The 25,861-nt window shown below is 41.3% G+C and overlaps 1 protein-coding gene across 1 annotated transcript; it reads right to left on the bottom strand.

Annotated features, from left to right (window-relative positions):
- Nucleotides 1-2,057: 2,057 nt before the first annotated feature.
- On the bottom strand, nucleotides 2,058-25,852 carry LOC143862480 (Thioredoxin superfamily protein). Its single transcript, XM_077373530.1, has 4 exons — nucleotides 25,474-25,852; nucleotides 24,903-25,046; nucleotides 13,884-14,092; nucleotides 2,058-2,403 (listed from the first exon to the last, which is right to left on the bottom strand). Exons 1-4 carry the CDS (start codon nucleotides 25,719-25,721, stop codon nucleotides 2,243-2,245), a joined length of 762 nt encoding a protein of 253 aa, XP_077229645.1. The 5' UTR covers nucleotides 25,722-25,852; the 3' UTR covers nucleotides 2,058-2,242.
- Nucleotides 25,853-25,861: the final 9 nt, after the last annotated feature.

The following is a 25,861-nucleotide window of genomic DNA, read 5'->3' as shown; positions in this document are numbered from 1 at the left end:
CAACTATGGAAATGATTTTTGGGGCACAACCTATTTAGGCTATGGCCCATCTAATGGACGGTTTGGATCATCCCATCCTGTGGGCCATACTGTACTTTTTAATAAAAGTGAGGAGTGTGATCATCAAAATACGGTAGTGGTGATATCATTTCGATTTAATTTCATAGATGCAGAAATGGTAGTAAGCTGATTGAATTCGCCCATTGAAACATCTATTAACTTTGAAACCTCACAAGACTGACCAAGCCGTCTCTGTGCTTTCAGTATTTGAAGAGCTAAAATTCCATTCATCTATTGCATTTGAACCATAAGAGCTTTCAGTTGAAGGATTTATTTTCATTAACACCATAATTTCTGGTCTACACAGAGCTTTAACGTTTCATGAGGTAGAATCCATTGGCAAGGTTAAGAGCGGGATTCTATCCAAGAGGGATCAGTACCATCTGAACAAGCTTCAAATCTGTTGTATTCTCTATGAGAGATTGTAATGCTTCAATGTATGCAAGTTTAAGCTCCAATGGGATATCATTATCTGTCTCGTCAAAGGGAGATATGCTTTTGGTTTAATTCTCTCTGTCTATGGTGCCAAATCATGCAGATTCCATACCTTTTCCAAGCGTTCATCCATCTCTTTAAATATTGGAACGCTTTTAAACTACTCTGACTACCTATTGTAACAGCCAAAGAGAAAATTGTACAATAGAGGAGTGCCGGTATAAAAACTAGCCTGTCAACACTAGACCGGGCAAACGCGACCCGTGCCCGCGGGTCAACCCAACCCGCCCGCAAATTTGTGGGCACGGGTCGGGGTTTTAGTGACCTGCCAAAACCGATCCGTGGGTGACCCAACCCGCAAAAACATGGGTCGGGTCGGGTCAACCAGCTGGCAACCACTAATTTTTGGATTTTTTAAACATTTTTTATTTTAAAATAGAAAATGAGATCAAGGGCCAAGAGCATCTCACTTTTTGAGCTTTCGAATAGCATCTCACTTTTTGAGGACTCCCAACTTCTAGCAGCTCATGAGCATTACTAATTTACTATGCATGAATACACTCCCTATTTTTATGGATGATTGGAAGGTACAGCCCACACCATAGGATGATCCAAACCGTGCATTTGATGGGCCATAATGTAAATAGGTTGTGCCCAAAAAATCATTAGCATAGGATGATTCTAACCCTCCGATCTAAAGAGGGACTGACAATATGGAAACTTATATAGATCGAACGGTTGAGATCGTCCTATGGCAATGATTTTTGGGGCACAATCTATTTACGTTGTGGCCCACCAAATGGACGGTTTGGATCTTCCTATGGTGTAGGCTGTACCCTCCATTTTGAAAATTAGGGGGTAAATTCATACATAGAATGGGGTGAATTTATCACCACCCAATAAAAGTTTTGTTTTGGAAAAACATGCGGGTAACCCGCGGGTCGACCCGACCTACCCGCACTGGGTACGGGTCACCAGGTTGCTGACCCGTAGGAATGCGGGTCATTTTGACCCGCACCCGCATGACCCGCAGGTCGACCCGACCCAACCCACCCGTTTGCCAGGTCTAGTCAACACTGACATTGGAGAGATTGTATAGTCCCCAAAACCAGTTTTAGTTTCAGTCTAACAGGGGATGTGCCATGAAATCTCAGGCTCATGTTCTCCAATCTCAGATTGGCAAATTGAATATCACATGCTTAATTGTTTGTCAATCCTGCTTGAAAAAAAAAATCACAGAAGCACCATAATCCTTCAAATCAAGCTATGAAAAATTATTTTCATCATTTCAGTGAACTTCCCTCATGGGTCTGCTGTTCTGCAGAGGAGAGAGCGATTACTGGAATATCATAATCGTTCTGCCGGCAGTGACGATGAACAATTTAACGGAAAAGGTTCAACATTTCACATTCAACAGGAAAAATTAACAATCAGATGGAATGATTCCAGAGTGGGCCCTGGCAGATGAATGGTTCCAATTGCTTTACATGTGCCTCTTGTACAGTGAAGATGGGGCCCGGCTATCGATTTTTTCTTCTCCCACATCTAAAATTGCATATATCTAGTCGCTAATATTTTGGGCATTTTCATATAATAAAAAAGTAGCAAAATGTCATTCCTTCTCAAGATTGAGATAACTGAGGAAACATTACCAAAGCCAGAAACAGAATTTATAACACCTCTAGCCAAAACTCACAGAGCTAATCATAGCAATTGCTTGCTTTCAAGAACAGGATGAGGAGGAATTCTAGTCGCTAGAATAGTCGTCTTCGTCATCTTCGTGTTGGGTCACAAGCTTCTCTATAAACCTCTTGCGCACTCCCTCCAAGACAGTCTTCCTTGACGAATCACTTCCTTTCTGGCCATCATCAAGCACAGGATCTGATTGGCAAAGAGCCAATGCAACAGCTGAAAAAGAGGAAAATAAGCAAAATTAAATCAAGATAGAAATAAGATATTCAACGCTGAATCTTCCTAAAAGATGATTAATCATGATAAAAAAAAAAAACATGCAGAGCAGTTGGACCAGGGTTCTGCCCATGACTTGAAATCTCCAAGGAAGGATAACAGAGCTACATTGATCAAGGAATTAAATTATAACTCCATGCATCTGCATGTGTATTTTGAAGTTTGAACCCTTCCCAAGATTGAAAACTGTTGTATCCAAAGTAATGAATTCTCATTTGAAAAGGCCAAAAGATGGTCGGAGAACTAATTTGGAATGATTCCAGGTCCTTTACAAGGCCCTGTTCGTTTGAGATTATGACACTAATTTGAGTCCAATTATCGGTTTCCAATTATCGGTTTGGGCCTTTGGGGGCTTACCATCAGTTGTCATAATCTCAAACAAACAGGGCCTAAATAATTCTCAGCAAAAGCACAACAATATGTGCAGAAATTACTGAACAAACAGCAGCGTACAGTTGAAAAGAGAGGGAAAAGAAATTGTTCGAGTCAATTAAAAAAATCTAGATTCAAAATAATAAATTATGGGAAATGATACCAGCACAACCATGCTTTAATAATTGTATCGATACAGCTTGTCTTTTCCTTTTAAATTGGCTTGTGAGAGCTTTTTGGGAACCGTAATAACCTTTTGACAGCTCTTTAAATGCTAAAAGACAAGATGTGTTAGTGGAAATATCAAAACATGGTTGGGCTGATATCATTTCCTTAAATTATATATTCAACTGCAGCACTGGTCTATGCACAAGAATTTTGTAGAGGAATCACATTTGTTTATGTATACTGCAAAATTAATTGTACGTAGAAACATTTAGTGCATTTTGTTTTATGGAGGATGTTATCTTTTTTTTTTAGAATGTTATAGGGAGGATGTTATTTTCACGACAATGTTTTGATAATGGGGCAAATCACTTTGTTACCAGCTGTCAAAATCTATTACAATTCCCACCACACCACCTTTATGCCTATGACTTCTGTTGACCACTCTTTCCTAGTATTCAGCAAAATGGTCAAGAGCAATATTAGAACCAGATGACTGATAGAAGCGCAAATGTGATCAGAGATAATAACAGCCTGTGCAGAAACCAAGATAAAAAGCTCAAAGCCTCAAACTACATGCAGAGAGTAGTAGAGTTTATGGTGCATGTTAGTCATTTCCATATTCTCTATTTTCTTTTATATACTTTCACAGCTAGGGTATTTTTGTAACTCTTTGTTTCCGTCTCATGCATGTGATATTTTGAAGGACTCATGGTTTTGTGCCCAGGGTCTCTCTATATCCTACTGATGTGGAATTTGTCCCAAATATTCAAAATTTACAGAAGTTAACGGGATTTGACAAGCGAATGGTTAGGGGACCTAGAACCATCAAAATCCCAACAACCCTTCACATTTGTCCCTACACATACAAATGCAAAACACCCTGCATCAAATCATCCCTTCTCACCCAAAACCCCATCATCAGCTGTTACAAACCTCCGCTCTCTCAGACGCAACCAAAGGATTTGAAAAAAAAAATGCCACAAGGGATTTCCTATGGATCGATGATGCAACCACAGAAATCGATGCCTTGGACAGAAGGACGAGTAGCTAGGATTAAGGGTTTCAGAAGTTAGGAATTTCCCAGAGGAGCTAGATCTCGTCTTTAGTTTCAGATAGGTGAGTGATAGTGGATCTGGCGGCTACCAGGCCGACAACTTCAACCATGATTGTAGTGAGATAGCCATCATAGACGGTCTCGACATCGATGTTGGACTCAACCACTACAACACTCTCTTTAGCGAGCTGTTCTCCTTTAGATTTAAGTAACAGGAGAGAGGATTTACCCTTGGTCATGGTGGGAGTTGAGTGAAAAAGAAAATTCTCTGATTTGGGCTTTGATTTTTAGGGTTTTCTTCTTCTTGGGGTTGTTGTTTCCATGGAGACGGGGCACCCATTGAATACCAGTTTGGGTATATATTATGATAAGGAAGCCATCCAAAGGAAGGAGCTACCCCTGTCCTGAAGAAAAAGGGTTGGAAGCAAATAGTAGATCTCTAATCTTGAAAAGAAGATTGAAAGGAAAGGAAAAGAAAAGAAGATTGAAATTTGAGGGGAAGTACAAGGGTGGGTTAAGGCTTTTTTCAAATAATGAGTAAGAGATTCAGAAAGAAGAACAATATGGGTAGAATACTAAAACTTAAATGGGAGTGAAAGAGATGGGTGTTCATTTACTGGAGTTAGCTGGCAAGGACATGCATAATGAGTAGTTGGGCCTATTGCCTTAAGTGAGGTTCCTCCTTCCGGTGAGGGGGACTCAAATACTGGTTTAGGCTGCTTATTGCTGAGATATGGCACTGGGACATCGGAGAGGTTAGCCAGGAATGGGCTTACAAGGGATTGATTTGATGAATGGTATTTCATTAGTTAACTCACACCCCCATCGCGGTTTCGTTTGAGATCAGGTTCTTTGTTTAAGCTTTGTCCTTCCGGGTCTAGGCAGCATACTCACTTCCAACAAGGAAGAAAAATGAAAGAAATTTACAGTCAGTATCAAAAAAGAAATCGCCATTAGAGGGTTATGGAGAGAACCATATTTTCCTTCATTTTGTTTGTGAGGGAAGTATGGAACTGGATTCTTCACCTTTTTGACATCCCTTGGGTCTTCCTACAGTCCTCATCAGCACTCTCGTTGGGCTGGAACTGCAACCATCTGGGAGAAAAGGATGCGTTCTGTAGTTATTAGCCCCATTCACAGTTGCATGAATTATATAGTCCAGCAGGTATCAGTGGGGATGAGGGGTGTTCTATCTATGCGACCCAGATCAGAAGGAACTACAGGAACGAGGCAAAAGCACATGTATTACTGCCTGGGTTGCACATTTTTAGTCTGCATCTAGGTGGCAGCATTATGTTGGAGGGCAACTCTTCCAATGTCATCTCATCTGCAAAGAATAACTCTCTGAGCCTGTGGAGATTTGCAGGAATCATTGACAAGATTTTAAATCTTTATAGTTCTATCTATTTCCCTCTTCTTTTGCCACATCCCTTGCAATGCAAATGAAATTGTAGATGCCACTGCGATGGGAGGCATTAGAAGGACATTCTTGTATGTGAGGGCCTTTTAAAAAAGAAAAAAGAAAAAAAAAAAGATGCCTCTTTAACTAATTTTGTTACATCCCTGAAACTGTCACTTTTGGAACATTAGAGGCCAGTAATCAGCCTGAAAAATATTGCTGGAATAGAATTTTAAGACCTATAAACCTGACAACCTTGGTGTTGACAATAAGACAAAAAGATCAGGAGGATTTAGGGATTTGAAACTTTTTGCGATTACAATACTTAGAACCGCCAGTGTGCAGCTAGCATTGACCAGTGGAAGAATCATAACTTTCCAGTAACTGAGCAGCAATACATTCTGTTAAGATAGCAGAGAATGGAGGCGGCTCAAAGATTGTAGCATGGGAAATCAAAGAGAAGTCTACATTTCGAAAGAGGGCCCCAACGATGTTGATGTGAGCCAACAACAACAGGCTTTATTTCTTTTGTGATTATATGATGGATGTCTTATGTATTTTTATTTTTATTTTTTTTGAATGGTTGAACGCTTCATTAAAAACCACCAAGATGGTCAAAAGTACAAAACATAGACAATGGATATACAAGAAACAGAAAAAATAAATAAAAAAATAGAGAATACAAAAGACAAATCAGGGCGGGAGATAATCAAACTGCATGAAAGCCTCCCTACGAACCCCATCCCTAGCATACCTATGCGTCACCCCATTAGCCGATCTCCTCATGTGGCGGAAAGAAATACTCAATGAGATAACGATGTCGATAAAAAAAGAGCGGTCCAGTGCACGAGGCTCCCGCCATTGCAGGGTCTGGGGCGGGCTAGATGTATCCAGCCTTACCCCTGCTTTGCATAGAGGCTGTTTCCGTGGCTCGAACCCGTGACCACCAGATCACAATGGGGCAACCTTAACGATGTTGATAATATCATTAAAAAAAGTCGGTGAGTCCCCTAGGGGGAAGATGGGATCTGGACAACCACCTAATCACATTGAGTGAGTCACCTTCCACCACCACATTGTCTAAATCTTGACCCATAAGAAGTTTAATCCCCTGATGTATTGCACACACTTCCACCTCATTGGAATCCACCAGACCAATAGGGACCGAGAAAGCCCACCTCACTAAGCCATCCGCATCTCTTAAAACACCCCCAATCCCCGTCGGACCCGGGTTTCCCAAACTTGAACCGTCGAAATTAAGCTTTAAGAAACAACTCTCTGAAGGCTCCCAAACCTGAACAAACGACGAGTTCCACTCAGTGCTAAAACAAACCTCACGCCACCCCTGCCATAAATCGCGTGCCGAGACAAACTGAAAACTTGGAAGAGACTTGGCCCGCAAGGATTCTTACTAAGGCATCACACATAAGGTTGATCGAGACATCACACCAAGATTCATGGAGAATCACTCATCAAAAGTAATTTTGTGCAAGCAATATTTTTTCTAATCATAACATTCTTCATCAAAAGAGGGCCGCAGGCCTACAAATATATACAAGTCCAACGATTATAGGAGCTTCCAAAGCTAAGTAGGGACTAGGACTAGGGAGTCTCCTCCCAATTAGGAAACAAGAAAACCACGATCCCCTTTAGTTGTCCATCTATCTTAGGATTCTGATGTAAACAAAAACAGATATAGGAAATTAGCTAGGACTCTTCACTTCATTAAAAATATAAATAAACCAAAATAGAAACTACCCTAGCTAGACGTTGAAAAAACATCTATCCGTTCTTCGATTACTTTGGCCGATGGATATCTTGCATATATCGTGCAATCGGTACAGTTAGGTCTACACTTCCATGCGTTGCCACCCTGCCGAATAACTATTTCACTTCCCTTTTGAATTCTTCATCTACTAACGCAGCTGAGAGTGCCTTCACCATTCCCCCTTCATTTCCTTTACATTGCCCAATGGTCTCAATTAAATCGAATCCAACAAAAAGAGTCATATTTGTGGGCCCCATCAAGTCATAGTTGTGACCTGCCACGTCACACAGACTGCTCACCACTTTCTAGCCGGCTAATTCAATTTTCAAAAATCCCTCTGAAAGGCCTGAAGCTGTTGTGCGCCCCTAACAGTGCACGATAGCCAATCCATCAAATCCGATTTTCGGCGGCCTCCACCTTGCGCCACCGCCCGTCCCGGGGGATCCCAATTAAACCACCAAGCCAAAAACCCTAGTCTAACCCTAAAGACCACCATTTTTCACCCTAACTTCTTCACCTTCACCTTCACCAAAACCTAAAACCCTACCCTTCCTTCCACCTAACCCTAGAGACCCTAACATTCTTCCTCTTCACTTCCACCAAACCCTAACCCTGCCCTACCTTCCACCTAACCCTAGTCTCACCTCCTTCCTCAACCACTACCTTTCCAGCCACCGCCTTCCACCACTCCAGCTAATTAGCTGCAACCCAAAACACCTAATCTAACCTAACACCCCGGCCCTTCTAATCCCAACCGTGCACCTCGATCAAACCCCATCTTTACCCCCCAAATTCCAGACGGCAACCCCAATGCTATTTCCGGCTACCCATCGCCTCCGCCACTCAACATGGCCCTCAGATCCGGTGACCTACGGCTTCCCAAAGCCCATTGCCAGTCATCCGCTGCACCATTTCCGACATCCACGTGCCTTTCGCGTTTCACGAGGGAGAGGAGGGTTTGGAATAACCGGTCGTCTCAATACCGCCGTCCGCATTTTCCATCATACTTTTTTCTCCACCACCACCACCTCCACATCCAACCTCCTAAGGGTGTCAGTTTGGGCTCGGGCTTGGAGGCTTGCTCGAGCTCGGCTCAGTATGGGCTCAGGTCGAATCCTTAACGGCCGAGCCGACTCGTTAAGCTTAACGAGTCGAGCCCGAGCTCGGCCAGGCTCGGCTCGTTAAGGCTCGTTAAGATGAAAGGGTGCTATTATCAAAACATAGCAGCACCAATATCATTTTTCTTTTCTTTTTAAGAAAATATAACAAGGAGAATTTTTATTTTTTTACTAAGACCATGCCTGGTATCTAAAAGAGTAGTCATAAATTCATCAAAGGGGGCTGTCCATGGAGTAGACGGGGAAGTAAATATATGTATTTTTTAAGCTCCTTTTCACCTCAGACCACCCCCTGTGGAGGCTGTGGTGTAAAAAGAGTAGTCAAATACAATACAAGGGGGCTGTCCATGAGAAGAAAAAGGGGCGAAATATATCACTTCCCTTTTTAAGCAGAAATGAGAAATCCAATTAGGGTTTCAAGGGGGCCTTCATCTTCGTTGAAAAGGAGAGAGCAACAGAGAGGGAGAGGGACTTCGTAGGGGGTTTTGCCCCGCTCATCTTCTCCGGCAAATCCGCCACCGGCAAGCAATCCTACGTATCCAACAACCACCTCCATCTCTCCCATCAACTACCTTCAATACGAACCCTAGATCTACTCCCCTTTCATTAGATCCAGCTCCACCTCCATAGATTCCAATGATCTTGCCAGAATCCGGCCATCTCCATCTTCTCTGGCCGTCCTCGCTGGATCCGGCGAGTTCTCTCCAAACTAGCACCTCTGTCTCTGCAAGTTCTGACCTCCTCCAACACAAATCTGGTTTTTCTTCATGTGATTCCAGTTTGCAGTGACCCCTATTCCGATGATTCACGCCATCCGCCCCATCCAAAAGAAGAAAGAGGAGAAGGCTGGTTTTTCTTCACGAGCTCGGTAAGGCTTGCGAGCCTGGCCGAGCCGAGCCGAGCCGAGCCCGAGCTCAGGTATTGAGCTTAATGACCCGAGCCGAGCTGGGCCAAGCTCAGCTCGGCTCATTAACACCACTACAACCCCCTCCTTTTTCCCCCTGAATCCGGCCACCCTTTTTCATACTCTTGCCACGTCCACCACTTCCGACAACTCATCAGCCCACTTTCTCCATCCAACCTACCCAGATCCGATCCTTTCCCATTAAATCCGGCCCACTCGGACCCAGATCCGGCCATTCCGCACCTCCAGTCACCATTGCTGCATCCCCTGCGAGATCTGCCCAACTCCGGGCATCATCCGGCCACTAACACCTCCCTTGCCCATCAAGGGAGAGAGAGGGAGAGGTCAGAAAGTAAGACAGATAGATCTAAGAGAAAGAGAGACCAGAGAGATGGAAAGAGGGGGGATCAGAAAAAGCAGAAAGAGAGAGATCAGAAAAAGATCAAAAAAATGAAAGAAAAGGAGATGGGGGAGAGAGAGAGAGAGATTAGGAAAGGAGTGAGGGAGAGAGAGAGAGATGAAGGAGAGAGAGACCAGCGAGAGACCAGGGAGTGAGACGGGGAAGAAATCGCATCCCTCCCTAGGGTTTCCATCGACCTAGGGAGGGAGCTCCAAAATCGCCTTTTTTTCTTCTTCCTTTTTTCACGTGATAAACTGGATATGAGCCGTAAAGACACGTGAATTGGATGATGCTAACGTGCCTCATCATACATATGTTGTTATCATTATAGATGGTGTTTTGTGCATGACTTGGTTATACATAATAATCTGATAATTATAGAAATTCCTCTAAATGCTGAGACCCTAGTTAACATGTGACAAAAGCTTGATGCATAGATAGGCCTCTGTTTTTCGGATAGAACCTACGCCTAATATCAAGAGGCCCTATTTTGTACGGAATGTCACAATCCTTCATTAAACCACCTTTGCAGATCCATTGCCATGTTCAGATAGCAAAAGGTAATACAAAGGCTGAAAGAAACTACATCAAAGTGTAGCAGGACCCATTCAAGAGAAGAAAAGGCAATAACACAAAAATCTCGAGATCCTTCGAAGTATAGTTGCTAGACTGAGAACTAAATGTAGGAAAAGACTCGAGGAGAAAATGTGGGAACCGTCTTGTTTTATGACATCGTCTCATTTTATCACATCCACAACAAAAGGACAGGAGCCAAAGCAGACAGTCTTCAAATGGGAACACATGAAGCATGTGCCCCACCTCTAGACCATGAACCAACGTCACAAAGTTTTTTTTTTTTTTTTTTGGGTGTGGGTGTGTGTGGTGGTGGTGGTGTGGATGGAGGGGGTATTTAAAATTGCAAAAAGGTGCAATTTCCCTATACTTTGGTGTTTCATAGCTTAGAGAAGGGACCCACTTGAGTTGCCGCAAGTCTGAGTTTTATGTTCAGGTGACTTTTATTTTGGTAAGAGTCAAAGTTAGAATCTATTGGGAATCAAGTTAAAAGCTTAGGTATAATTCTAGAAATCTAGCTAGGTTTCTATTTGGGTTTATTTCTATTTTTAATAAAGTATCTTTAGTTAGCTTCTATTTCAAGTAAGAGTCCTACTTAGGCCTCTAGAGTGCGAGGCAACCCAAAAGTAACCATGAGGTTTTTGTTTCCTAATTAAGTGGAGACCCCTGAAGCAAGCTATAGGAAAGCCTCTAGAAGTCGATGGGAGTTCCATATATATGTAGGACATAGGCCATTCATGATTTGATGAATTATTCTATCAAAAAAATGCTATGGTAAATGATAATGAAAGTGAAGCTTTTTTTATCATATGTGGATTGACTGATTCTGCAACTAGATCATAAGTGAGATATCTTGATCATCGGGTGGAATGCACTTGGATTGTTAGAAGCGGGATGCCCTAACACCAACTATCTTCCATAAGTTCTCTTTCCTCAATTTTGATCTTCATCTTCTACTTTTTTTCTTCCAATCTCCAACCTTCCTTGCTTAGTATCTTTTCTTTGGTACTTCTTGGATTGGTCTGCTATGTTCTTATACAAAACACCAATCAATTGATCTCGATCGTTGATCCAATGATTTGATCAAGATGAAACTTTAGTTTTTCCATTTATATAAACGGCCCAATATAATCAAGTCGCATCTTGAATAAACAGTTAGATTTTGATTTATGATAAACCCCAGTTCTATGTTTTGGTGATTTTTTGCAGATTTGATAAAGTCATCCAAATTTGAGTACATATAATTCAGTCCACCTCAAATTTTGATATTGTCATTACCTAGGGCTTTTCCAAAATAACCCAAACTTTGCTGAAGAACCAACGGTTAGATCCTTCTCGATCTCCTTATGACCAAGAAACCACCGATTTCACTTGGTGCGCCAGAATGGCCACCTATCAATGTATCCAATAAACTATTCAAGGTTCACGTAGAACATGCCAACTCATCTTATTGTTCAAATAAATCTTGGGAGTTTATCTCTTGTATCTACAGGAACAAATAGAGGAGTGCAAGAGTTAAGAGGGATCAATTGAACGTCTGTAAATTACCTTAATTTTTTTATAAGGTCTATGTCCACTTCATATATGGGCTCATGACATGATCGGTAGAATGCCCAATAAAACTTGCTAATTTTCTCTATTCTGAAAAAGCCTGACAGAGCAATGCCGCTTGGAGGAAGAAAACCCACGGGTCGTGAACTTCTTTTCCCGGAGAAGAAGCAATGACGGTATCTGGTGAACAAGCATCGGTTAACTTTGTGCCAGCAGCCGCGGTAAGACAGAGGATGCAAGCGTTATCCGGAATGATTGGGCGTAAAGAGTCTGTAGGTGGCTTTTCAAGTCCGCCATCAAATCCCAGGGCTCAACCATGGACAGCGGTGCAAACTACCAAGCTGGAGTACGGTAGGGGCAGAGGGAATTTCCGGTGGAGCGATGAGATGCGTAGGGTCGTCTTCAATTGAAGCATTTGAATTGAATTCCACCTCTAACCTTCCAAAGAATCTTACATCCAATAATAAATAAGTCACGATTTCTGTATAGTTCACACACTAGTTTATGTAGAGATGATATTATTAGTTCTAGGAGTTTTTTTTTTTTGGGAAATTGCTAGTTCTAGGAGTTATAATGCCAATGTGCGCCCCCCCCCCCCTCCCCCACCCCCCGCGCATCCCCCACATCCCATCCCACGCCAAAAAAAAAGGTATGCTATGGATCTTCTTAGAGGATTCCATATCTCTAATTGCAAGCTTGTTGCAACAATAACTTTATGTAATAAGAAGGCTAGCAGCAGTGATGGGAAAAAGTAAATCATCAAATGAATAGGAGTATGGTCAGTACACTTCATTCATTATCAGAGGCAATCATGTACTTATTCAACTTTGGCACTTCATGCTGTCAGCATATAAATCAGTGGCTGGGGTTTTAATCAATTTGTTGAATACAGTTCAAACTTCAAACCCTATCTCGCTCTTATACATCAGATTACGATGATTTTGACGTGGAACCAGAGCCATGGCTTTAGTGACTGTAGAGGTGATCTGGTTAAGGCAATTGCTTCAAGAGTTGTAAATGTTTTCACAGGTACATTCAAAGCTATATTGTGATAATCAAAGTGTAATCAACTTACCAAAATCCAGTGTTTCACGCCAGAACAGAACACGGAGAGACTAATTTCCATTTTTGTTGGAGAAAGAGCAAAAGTGGTGAGATAACTTCTATTTAGTAATCGCCATTCCAAACCAAAAAAAAAAAAACCTCCTATTTAGCAAAGACCAAGTAGCAGATATCTTTACTGAAGGCCTTGCAGGTAAGCATCATCTGCATTTATCGGACAATTCATATTCAGAGACATAATTCAGTTTGAGGGGGAATGTTAGTGCATTAAGTACTTGTGTTATGGTTTATATCATAATCTGTTGAATAAGACAGAGAAAGAGAGAGTGAAAGATGAAGCAAAGAAGAGAGGAAAGAATCCAGCATTAAGTACTTGTGTTATGGTTTGGATTGTACTCAATAATTAGACTATATCCCTAATAACTAAACTTTTATACAGATAAAGTTAATTTTTTGAATGGTATATGCTGATAAAGTTAATTAATTATTAGTTTTGACATGAAAGATGCAAGAAAAGGGAAGCAAGAAGCTTAGGCATTCCTGAGGGAAGGGAGACTCATTGTTCTTTGTAACTTCACTTTGAATGCAACTCTCACAAGTCGAAAAACATTCCACGGAAGGGAATTGAAAATAACCTCCTCTCTTCCTCTCTCCCTCCCTCTACGGATCTGGAACCCTACATCACGACACTCATAGCCTAACATCAATATTAACTCATTTAAAACAAATAAAATGAGCATTACAAAACTAAGTAGAAATTATGGAAGTAATCTTTGCATCAACTGGCTATACAAGTTCTACATAAGCACATGAATATAACATATTAAGCAATTTCATAGCATCTAAAATATAGAAATTAAGAAAAGAGAAGATATATTGAATATTACAATCATGCAAACTAGATGTGTTAGGAGGAACATCCTTAGTCCTTAACAAAGAATTATGTGATCACAAGCCAGATCAAAATAAGGTAAGCATAATTAAATATACTATTAAAACTAAGATAAACTGATTTTTGGAGTATACAGGTTTTGCCAGATAAATAAAATACCTTCAGGTGTACATCTCCGAGAACCAAAATGATGCAATCCCACATAAGTTCCTTTGACAGCGCTGTTATTGTACACCAACAAAGTCGGAAGATTACGATCTGGGTAGTTGGGAATGCAGTCTGTTGAAATTATTTTAACAAACTTGGTCCCAGGATATCTAGTAGCCAGTTCTTCAAGACATTGTGAAAGTACTCCGCACTCTGGTATTCTGCCACCAAATTGCATGTCAATCATCCATTGAGAATCCATGATACATAAACACACATACATATATTTTTCGTTTAGGAAAGCTTGGGGATATGCAATCTCAACACAGCAACCTTTTTGGAGGCACATGGCTCAATCTATATGCATACATATACATCCTGTATGTTTGTATGCATGCTAATGTATATATGCAGCGCTTTGGAAATGGATACAGATTGTTGAAATCATAGAAGGCTCAAACTGTAAAACCGCATTGTTAACTACAAGATGCTTTTCGGCATTATATACTTTTAGAAAATGTAAAATATTAAAATATTAAAGAGAGACAGAGAGAAGGAGTTGGCTACACTGAGGACATTCTATCCATGCAAACTTCACGACATTTTTATAGGGTAGAAAACTATACAAACCATTGACATTGGAAACAAGCCAGTTTAGTTGGTTATTAGCAATTCAATATAATATATACTCACTTTAAAGCAATAAATCCTACGGAAAAAGAATCTCTAAAACCATGAAATCATAAGTCATTTCATTTTTAAACAAATCAAGCAATTTATTGGGACTTTCTTTCCTTTCTATGGTAATGGAATTTCATTGAATCAAAGGATATAAGCTGTTTTCTTTGAATGGTTGAAACTTTATTAAAAAGGGGGCATAAGCCCAATGACCGAGGTGGTGATGCAGGGGAAATGGGAAAGCACTCTCTAAGAGTATGAGGCAATCACGGAGAACTTTCCAAGTTCTCTAAGGGGGGGTTAGTGGGGGCGGATTTAGGGGGTATTTGGCGGATTCTTGAAATCCGGCGTTAGTTGTAGGCGCTTTTTTTGGGGAACTATGAAATGCACCTTTAGTGGAAATTTCGTGATGTCACGACCTTTCCCCGGGCGCGCGAACTTGAAGTACCCCGCTTATAAGAAAAAAAACCTCATTCAATGTTCAGCCTACCGAGGTGAAAACTTGAAGTCCATGCCTTCTCATCGTGTATCACGGAAAAAAAAACCATAGAAAGAGATTATGAGGTATGCTCCTCTCTCTCTCTCTCTCGTTCATTTTTTTCCATCCCCATCCCTGTCATTTTTCCTCCTCCATCTCTCATTTTTTACCTTTTCATTCATCAAAGACCAATCAGATTGGTTTCGTTCATGGCCTCACTAGAGAAGACGAACTTTCATTTCTGAAACCCCAAACCCTTTTCTCTTTCCTTCTCTGAAACCCAGCACCATCCATTTCTCTTCCCTTACCTCTAAACTCGAAACCCCATTTTCTGTATTTGTATATAAAACCCCAACCAAACCCCTTTCCTCTCTCTCTCTCTCTCTCTCTCTCTCTCTGAAACCCAAAACCTCCGTTCCAGCCCATCCTTCTCCTGTTTTCCGGTTTTCCACGACGGGGTAGGGTTTTCTGAGCAATGCTCTTCCAAAATTGCCTTTTCTCATTCATCTTGTCTTTTTCTTTAAAGAATCCTATGCAAAGTCCACTTCTATGCTCTGGTTGAATTGGATTCCCATCTGCTTAGTACTCTCGAAGTCATTTTTCTCACCATTTCTAGCAATTGAAGGACCTAAATTAGGTGTTCTGTGCATAGAAACGACTGCTTTAGTTCAGGTTGGTGTTTCAGGCCTTTTCATTAATGGAAATGGAGTGCATCTTAGATGTTCGCTCAAAGTCTTGTGAATTGAGTCCTAAGGATTTTAAGTAGAAGGCTAATCCAAGCTATACTATCCAGTTGGCTATTTAAATACTTGGTTCAGCTTGACTAGTTTGGGGAATTGAGTCCTAAGGATTTAGATTTCAATTGCAGAGGCTAAAATTTAAATCCGAGAACGCAATATGTTTGAATAATTGTCAAAACCATAGCTATGGTGGAATTGGATTGGGATGTGTTTTTCGCTCTTAACATACTGCCATAACTCCCTGGGCCTGTTTGTGTTTTGGTTACTTGATAAATTTCAGAGATTAGCACATAAGGCCTCTTGAAAAATCTCTAAAATTTGCTGCCAACTTGTTTCCAAAATTTCTATGACAAGTTTGACTTTACTCTCAGTTTCAATGGTTGCCGAGTTGTCCAATATTAGTTGTCTTTTGAATAGTGGAAATCTAATCGGTCAGTTCTATTATAAATGCATAACAGTCCATGTTGAAGTCCCAAGTGTCCGCACATTCAAGTCCAAGTCCCTAAAGAGTCATGGACATTTTGTCAAAGTCCGCATATTAAAGTCCCCACATTAAAATCCCGTACGACTAAACCCCCCTAAAACATGCCCAAATTTAACTCCTGTCGAAAGGCAGCTTGAAAGAGCTTAAGAGTTTGGTTACACTGATTAAGGAGCCTCACCAAGATCAAGGTTTTTAATCTCGGTTTCGGTTTCGGTCATCAGTGAAACCAAAACGTTTTGGTTTCGGTACGAAATTTCGGACGAAATCTTGTAAAAATTTCACCAAAATTTCGGTGAAATTTCCGAAACGTTTCACCAAAATTTCCGAAATTTCAGGCGAAATTTTGTACTTCACCGAAATTTCACCGAAACGAAACGTTTCAGCCGAAATTTCCGAAACGTTTCGGCGAAGTTTGGTACTTTTCCGACTCAATGTGAATTTCGTTTCGTTTTCCACCGAAACCGAAACCGAAATATTTCGGCCGAAACGAAACGTTTCGGCCGAAATTTAAAACCATGACAAAGATACTAAGTGCATACTTCAATTTAGTGTGTAACGCAGAAGCTGAGCCACAAAACAATTTTAAAAAACCGAATCTCAGACCTTAGATTAAGTCTCGGTTGGGCTCAAAATTTGTCTCAAATTATAACCATAGTCCAAGACAGTCACATGTAAGCGAATACTTTTCAATTTTTCCAATATACTAGGGGTAATTGGAAGCTCGACTAATGTCAAATTCTCACCAGTGTAAGATACAATGATTAATACTTCACAACCTCGGAGCTACATTAGATGCACAGGTTACTCACTGATTCACCACTGTTCAAACCGAGGACAATATGACATGAAGACTTGTCACAATTCCAACATGGAACAAAGATCAGCGAAACACAATTAGTCGCAGGTTGAACACAGAATTGTGTCTATGAGAAGTTTATATGACATAGGATAAAAATTCAAAGGCCATTGAATTTCTCAAATCTAAATACCTTTTAGCAATTCCAAATAGCATGCAAATGATGGACTTTCAATAGACTAAATTTCCAGATCAAAGAGTGCTCTTTATCGGTCAATATGAGCATTCTCCAAACAATTTGAACTTGGTTTAAGATTAAATCACTTCAAAAAAAATACACCACATATAATTAAACTTCAAAGAGCTCTCATTTCCTCTCCACTACACTCGACAATGTCCTTTACTCTCTACGCTTACACAGGCGGACGAGCACGTGCCATGTCGCCTCCGCCGGGAAAGCGGCCCCGCTCCAACTACGGTGGTTTGACTTTACTTTCTAAAATGAGGGAGAGGAAGGCCTGAAGAAGGAAGGCCATACATGCAACTAGCGATATGATTATATTGGTTACCTGGACAATGACGACTTCTAAGCAGGGATATGCTTTGCTCCGGCGATATGGTTTAGTCCGGTGAGAGGGGCTCGTCCGACGTTGAATCTAAGTAGAACATGGGGCTTGGACTTCTACTGCGACGGTTTGGGCTAATTCTTTGGGGAGCAGGTGGGGATTGATAGGTTGATAGAAAAGCCTATGGGTTGTGTGTGTCTGGTGAGGATCGTCTTCTCCGGCGCGTCCCTGTCGTATTGGGGAGGGGTCTCTCTGTTGTTCTCGGAATATCCACCCATATTTCTGTTGTCTCTGTTTCTCCGTTTGCTTCTTCTTCTTCTTCTTCTTCTTCTTCTTCTTCTTCATCTTCATCTTCTTCTTCCTCTTCTTCTTCTGTTTCTGTGGTAGAACTCTCTGGTTCTGTGTCAGAATCCTCCACTGTATACACTTCTGGTTCATCATATTCACTATCTGTCTCTGATTCGGTTTCCATCACGGTATCTTCTTCTGTTTCCATCTCATATCTGGTGGTGTGTGGTGAGAAGTTCTGTCTGCACATTGTGAGACTGTCAAATCGGAAATTGCTGGCGGTTGGTGGAATAAAGATCACGAACGCCTTCAATCTGTTTTGGCTTGCAGCTTCTATTGATGGAGGAATTTGTGAAGAACATGAACTCAAATGGGCATGAGAGGAATACGAATAGGAATGCTTTTCAGCCCCGTATCCGGAATAACAACCTGGGTTCTCTGTCTATAGAGTACCATTCAGGGAGAAAAAGATTACAGGAGGTTTGGAAAGTAAAACGTAGTAGAAGAGATGAGAGATTGTTCAGGGTGGCAAAAAGAAGGAAGAAAGTAATTTAGGGGGTTGGAAATGTTCTAAGTGTAAGTTTATCAACTTTAGAAGAAGGGTGGAATGTTACAGGTGTGGGAAAGTTTGGTTGGGTTTTGACATGAATGTTCCCTCCAATTTTTTTAAAAACTCCTTAGTTATCTCATCCAAGGAGAAGTTGAAAGAACCTTTGCTCAAGGTAGCTGTAATTGGGGAAGTGGAAAAAGAAACAGGGGTATTCACTGACGTAGCTCGTAATGAGGAGGGGTTAGAAGGCTATGATGCTGAGCCAGGATTTAATGAGGATACAGTTTTTTGTCAGGAAGAAATCTGGGCGGAATCCATAGCATTAGTTCCTCAGTTCAGTATTAAAAGCACTCTATGGGGGAAAACTAAAGGTGGAATAACTCTTGATGCAGAGGAGATGCAAATGTGGTAGGAAAAGATGTCAGGAAACACAGGAAGTTTAAAGGTTTCGCAGGTGGCACCTCAGGAGTTTGTTGTTGCCTCTTCACAGATTCTCTTGCTGGACTCGTATAAGGTTCAATAGGCAACTGCAGAAGCTAGTCCATTCGAAATGGTATCTGAGTGGAAGGATAGATTTTCAGGGAACTTCTTATCTTCTTGGTGGTCGATTAAAGGTTTGCCTCCTCATGCATGGTCTGTGGTTAATTTCAGAAAGATAGGTTGCAGAATCGGGAGAGTGCTAGCGACAGATGGGTCTTGCGAAAAGGGTAATGGGTATGAGACGGCTATGATCTTATTAATGGTGTCCAATTCTGCTCCCGATGTAATGAAACTTCCAGTGTGTATAGATGAAACAGTATTCTAAGTGGTGGTATCAAGATGTTTTACTCGGCCTTGGTTTCCTGAAGTTCGTGAATCGGAGGAGACGGCGGAACTATTTTTTCAACTTTGGTCTGGTTCGAACGAGTTTAATGGCGGAGTCGTGCCGGGGAAGAGGGGTGCGCAGAATAGCAATCAAGGGGGAGAAAAGCTTTCGTACGCCTCTTCTTCTTCTAGTCTACCCTGCGACGTGTCCTCTTCACGTGGTGGTAGCATGAGCTATAAGGGGGTAGCTTACGGCGATTTGAACGATGGGATGATTACCATGCAGAGGGACAACGTGGCGTGTTTTCATTTGTCTCCAGTTAGGCGGTCGTCAGTAGTAGGTTTCTCGACATTGGTGGAGTCTCATTCCCCTCTGAAAAGATTAGTGGGTTCTCAACCGTCAGATGTTCAGTATTTGCAGATGGGACCTTTGTCGCAAGTTGTTTCTTCTCCTATCCCTCGGATCTGTGGATCTATAGCCCACGTGATCTGGTGGACTTTTTGGACAATTCGGTTAATGGGCTTCCTATATCTTATCCAAGTGGACTTTGTTGTGCGGAAGGTTCCCAAATCAGGTTGAAAGCCTCTGGGAATTTTTCTTCTTCTCTCATGGTCAGTTTGTCCGTGCGAGCCAAGTGTTATCTGATCCTTCAAACAACAAGTCTGGGGGACCAAGGGGTAGAAGGGTTATTGGGTGAATCTAATCTCATCACTAATCTGCTGGACGATTTTGCAGAAGCTTCTCTGGAAGTATGTAACTATGAGGAGGGTCTTTTGGGTGATGTGGTTTTAACAGGCGGGAGTCAAGGCTAGCTTCTTTTGCAAAATGAGGAGGTGAATGATGTTCTCCCTGCATCCAATGTATCATTAGACAGATTAGCGCAGATGTATAGGTGGGATGGTATCGGTGGGAAGGATAATAGGGGCAACGAATACTCATCTTGGTCTGATAACAGGTGCAATAATCTGGCTATGGTTATTGCTCAAGAGGAAAATCCTAAACCCATTTCCTGGGTTGATCCTAAATCTGAGATTTTGGAGGTGTTTGTAAACCACATTATTTCTACTAGCAGGGCGTTGGGCTTGACTTATTCAGGACCAGAGGATCAGTTAATAAATATGTTCAGGGTTGCGGAGGGAAGAGAATTAGATCAGAGAATTTTTTCCGACCCTTCCAGTTTGGAGGGATCAAGAAGATGCTGCGAGAATTAGCCAAACTCAAATCCGATGTTAATTATGATGGGTCTAATGGTAGAAACTTCAAATCTTCAAATAGGAAAAGTAATAAAAGAGGAAGTCACAGGGGTCATCTAGCTCTCAAATCGGTTGGTCCATGAAGATAATTTCTTGGAATGTGAATGGGTTAGGGTCTTTGGAAAAAAAGGCTCAAGTTAAAGAAGTTGTAAAACATAATAAACCTGAGGTAGTTTGTATTTAAGAAACAAAGATGGGGTTGGTTAATAGGTCTTTAGTTAAGAGTTTAGGAGCGAATGCGAATTGGGAATTCCTATCCTTGGATGCCATTGGAGCTGCAGGGGGCATTCTAGTTATGTGGGATCAATCAAGGTGGGAAGTGCAAGACTCATGGATAGGTAGGTTTTCAGTTTCAATCGTCTTGAGGAAGGTGGGGGAACCTATCTTGATAACTTTCACAGGTATATATGGTCCAACAGTGAGGAATGAAAAGGTTTATTTATGGGAAGAACTAGCCGTAGTCAGAAATAAGTGGGGACATCCGTGGTGCTTGGGGGGGGGGGGGGGATTTTAACGAAATTAGATGGGTTGAAGAGAGGCTGGGATGTAGAAGATCCAATCAGAATATGGGTGAATTTTCTGATTTTATTGCTAGTCATGAATTGATTGATATTCCTTTGTCGGGGGCTAAATTTACTTGGTCTAGAAACACCAGGAAGAGTCGGATTGATCGGTTTTTGTTTTGCTCAAAGTGGTTATCCATCTTTCCGGACTTATATCAAAAGGCTCTTATTCATTCAGTCTCGACTCTCGGATCATTGACCGCTATTGCTTGATCCGAGATTAGATTCTTGGGGTCCTTCTCCTTTTAGGTTTGACTTGGCTTGGCTTGAAATTCCAAAGATGGAGAAGTTGATGGGGGTTTGGTGGGTATCGCACAAGGTGGAAGGGGCGGTGGATTTTGTAATAAGGGAAAAGCTCAGAGCTATAAAGAAGAAAATCAAATAATGGAATTCTAATAGACTCGGGGTAAGATCTGAAAGAAAGTTGTGGTTACTTGACAGAATTCGAGCTATCTCTTTGGCGGATGAGGAGGGGACTGCTTTAGAGGAAGAGCTGAATGAGTTGGGTCGATACAAGGAAGAACATAGATGTCTTTTATTGCAGGATGAAATATCGTGGAGGCAGAAATCAAGAGCTGTGTGGTAGAAGGAGGGGGATAAAAATACTGCTTACTTTCATAGCATAGCTAGTGCGAGAAGGAGAAACAATTGTATAGAGGCTCTAGAGGTCGACGGTGCATTATCATACAATATGGAAGTTATCACCAAGGAAATTCTGAATTTCTATAGAACTTTATATTCATCGGAAGACTTAGTGAGACCGGTATTAGATGATGTGCATTTTAAGGTGCTAGATGAGAACAGTAGGGTAGCATTGGAAAGGCCGTTCTCGAAAGAGGAGGTGGAGAATGGGGTTTTTTCGATGGACTGCGATAAAGCTCCGGGGCCGGATGGTTTTTGTCTGGCTTTCTTTCAATCTTGCTGGGAGTTTGTGAAAGGGGACATCCTTAAATTTTTCAAGGAATTTTTTGAAGGTATGGTGTTAGATAGAGGCACCGGTGCGTCGTTCATAGCTCTGTTGCCAAAAATTAAAGGAGCGGTGAAGATCTCAGATTTTAGACCTATCAGTCTGGTTGGTTGCCTTTATAAAGTCCTGTCAAAGATATTGGCAGACAGGATGAAATTGGTTCTTCCTCTTATTATTTCGTTAAATCAGTGTGCTTTTGTGAGCCAGCGGCAGATTTTGGATTGCTCTTTGGTGGCCAATGAAACGGTGGATTGGATGGTAAAGACTGGTACTGCAGGAGTTGTGTGCAAACTTGACGTGGAAAAAGCTTATGATAGAGTGGAATGGCATTGTTTGGATCATTTCCTTGGGAAAATGGGGTTTGGGAACAGGTGGCGGGGGTGGATAAAAAGTTGCTTATCGTCGGCTTGGTTTTCCATTCTTATAAATGGTTCTCCAAAAGGATTTTTTAGATCGTCTCAAGGTTTGCGGCAAGGGGATCTGTATCTCCTTTCCTGTTCGTTATTGTTGCTCAATCTTTGAGTCTTTTAATGGAGAAAGGCAAATCCGTGGAGCAAGTTAAGGGGATACAATGTGGCCAGAAAGGAGTTGAGGTGTCGCATCTGCAATTTGCGGATGATACTCTATTATTTAGTACCCCCCAGATATCACAAATTTTGAATCTTAAGGCGGTGTTGAGATGCTATGAAATCGTTACTGGTCAAAAATCAAAATTTTCAAAGTCTAGGTTATATGCAGTGAATGTGGGAGAGGATGAAGCAACGAAACCTGGCAAATCTTATGGGGTGCCTTTTGGATAGTTTTCCTTTTTCTTATCTTGGGCTCCCTTTGGGAGGTGGAAGACCTAAAATAGGTTCTTGGGCTCCCATTGTGGAAAGAATTGAAAGGAGACTAGATACCTGGAAATGGAATTTGGTATCAAAAGAGGGCAGATTGACATTGATTAAGGCTATTTTGTCTAATATTCCTATTTACCAATTATCTTTATTCATGTGCCCTATTAGCGTTGCAAAGCGTATCGAATTGATCCAGAGGAGGTTTTTATGGGGAGGATCGAAGGAAAAGAGTAGTCTCTCTTTGGTCTCTTAGGAAGATGTTTGCAAGCCTGTAAAAGGTGGGGGTCTGGGGATCAGAAAGATCAAACAAGTAAATGTTTCTCTCTTGGGGAAATGGTTGTGGAGGTTTGGCGACGAACAGTCACAGTTGTGGGCGAAAGTTATTTGTGGTAAATATAGTGCAGATGTGGGAAATTGGAGATCTCTAAATCGTTTCAATAAATCGGGGGTGACTTTGTGGAGGGATATTCTGCGTTTGAGTTCAAGTTTCGATCGCGGAGTAAGATATAGAGTTTATTCGGAGGATATAATTTCTTTTTGGAATATGGTATGGTGTTCTGTCATTCCTTTAAAAGATTTATTCCCTGATCTATATGTTGTGGCCGCAGACAAGCAAGCTTTAGTTAAAGATTGTTTCGAGTTTCGAGACAATTAAGTGATATGAAAGCCTCTATTCCGCAGAAACTTTTCTGACAGGGAATTGCACTCGATGGTCTCGTTACTTCAGATCTTGGAAGGCAATTACATTAGCTCTTCAGGGGTGGATAATAGGTTATGGGTTTGGGATTCTTCGGATTTTTTTCGGTAAAATCTTTCTACAAGGGCCTGAATCCGTTCGAGGATAATCTTTCTGTTGCAAAATTGTGGAAGATTAAGGTCCCCCCAAGAATTTGCTTCTTTCGGTGGATGGCGATTCAAGGTCGTATACAAACGGTGGACTTTTTTAGGGCTAGGAATATGATTATTGTCGATCATTGCGCTTTGTGTATTGAAGCAGGGGAGTTAGTGGATCATTTATTTATTCATTGCAAAGTAGCTCGAGAGGTTTGGGGAGGGGTTCTGTCGAGGTTCGGTATTGCGTGGGTGTTTCCTTCTAATGTGAATGATCTTTTTGAAGGGTGGTCTTTTATTCCATGGAGGAAAAAAGGGAAAGTTTCGTGGTCGATTTCTTTATTGGCCACGATGTGGGTTCTATGGATGGAAAGAAATAATAGGATTTTCGTTGGGCGTGCAAATTCTTCTTACTATCTATATATCAAGGTAGTCGCGTTATTGATTTCCTGGGCGAGGGCGCTGTCAATTTTCAAATTTGTCTCGGCTTTCGACTTGTGGGCGGGGTGGAAAGTGGTTTGCAACAGTCAAGTCTCTGATCCTGTAATTTCACAGAAGAAGGTCAATCCACCTGTTGGCTTTTCCAAGTTGAACTTTGATTGATCAAGCTTGGGCAACCCCGGTCTAGCAGGGATCGTGGATGTTTTGAGGAATTCCAATGGGGAAGTTTTGCAGGCTTATTCCAAGCCTATCGGCGTAGCAGATTCTAACGAAGCTGAAGTTAGAGCCGCATATCAAGGCATTTTGCTTCTAGGGAGTGAGAGGATGGCGAGCACTATCGTGGAAGGAGACTCGTTAAATGTCATTAAGTGACTTAAGGGTTTGGGGGTTCCTCCTTGGAGATTTCTTCGTTTTTTCGATGAAATAAAGGATATGACGGTTGGGTGCTCTATGGCGTTCGAAAATGTAAGGAGATCAGCTAATGAAGTCGCGGACAAGTTGGCTAAAGCAGGTGCTGTCAAAGCAGGCTCTGCAGCTTTACGACTTTCTGCCCCCTTAATTTCTTATAGTATTGTTTTTCTTTTTTCTTTTCTCTTTTGTGTAATACTTGTTTAGTGGGGTGTGCGGGGGGACTTTTTCGGTCTCTCCCTTTATAATATATTCAGTTACCATTCAAAATAATAATAATAATTAAACTTCAAAGAGAAAAGAAAATTAAAGAGAAAAAACTCAGAAATCTCATGAAAATTGATTACCCTTCTTTGTAGAGAAACACAACGACCCAAATTTCAGGTGGCGCCTGTGAAACCTCCCTAACAAAATCCGCTCCTGTGATCGGAACCACCGATCCAAACCTCGGAACCCTAGCCGTTTCTCTCATCTCCGTCAACCTCCTCTTCCTTCAAAAAAAAAAAAAAACCCTAATTTATGACAAAGTCCAAAGAAAAACACTAATTGTCATCGAATTGAAGTGAGAAAAAAAAAACCCTAATTTATGACAAAATCCAAAGAAAAACCTAATTTCCATCGAATTGAAGTGAGAGAGAAAAAACCCTAATTTATGACAAAATCCAAAGAAAAACCCTAATTTTCATCGAATTGAAGTGAGAAAAAACCTTAATTTCTGACAAAATCCAAAGAAAAACCCTAATTTCCATCGAACTGAAGTGAGGAAAAAAAACCCTAATTTATGACAAAATCCAAAGAAAAACCCTAATTTTCATCGAATTGAAGTGAGAAAAAACCCTAATTTATGACAAAATCCAAAGAACAACCCTAATCTTCATCGAATTGAAAAATGGGAAACAAGCAGTTGATTAAATCTACCTGTACTCTTCGAGAAATCGATCGTCATCTAGATCAGGATCGTCTTCAAGATCTTCAAGTTCCTCTTCGGTTCTCTCATCGATCCAAGCTTTGTCTTTGGATTTCGAATCTTCGTCTTGTGAAGGAGTGAAAGGTGGGGGTTTAAAAGCGGCGGGTTTTGGAGGCAAATTCCCTAATTTTCTCTGAATGTCGTCCCATTGAGTCGATGTCCCTTCTACGTCTTTGTATACGAAATGATAATCCGCCATTTTTGAGAATCTCTGATCTTCAGAAAACTAAAAGAAAAGGGTTATCGTTTCTGGTTTGAACTTTTTGTTGGAGTTTCTCTCTGATAAAGGAAGGGTGATGATAAATTCGCACCCCCTATAGGATAATTCCCACCCCTGAA

This window comes from Tasmannia lanceolata, unplaced genomic scaffold (assembly GCF_043159265.1).
Source record: "Tasmannia lanceolata isolate RefF3 unplaced genomic scaffold, GAP_Taslan_0.1 ptg000037l, whole genome shotgun sequence".
In the NCBI taxonomy this organism is placed as follows: Eukaryota; Viridiplantae; Streptophyta; class Magnoliopsida; order Canellales; family Winteraceae; genus Tasmannia; species Tasmannia lanceolata.
Note: the sequence above shows the minus strand (reverse complement) of the source record. Positions and strands in the feature narration are given on the sequence as shown.

Bases quoted from the DNA above. Each gene is read 5' to 3' on its own strand.
- LOC143862480 (XM_077373530.1), bottom strand. From the start codon at position 25,721: ATGGCGGATTATCATTTCGTATACAAAGACGTAGAAGGGACATCGACT. The intron at 25,047-25,473 runs GTAGATTTAATC...TTTTTTTTGAAG, and splicing joins CGATTTCTCGAAGAGTACAG to GAAGAGGAGGTTGACGGAGA. The intron at 2,404-13,883 runs GTATTTTATTTA...CCTCTTTTTCAG, and splicing joins TCGGAGATGTACACCTGAAG to CTGTTGCATTGGCTCTTTGC.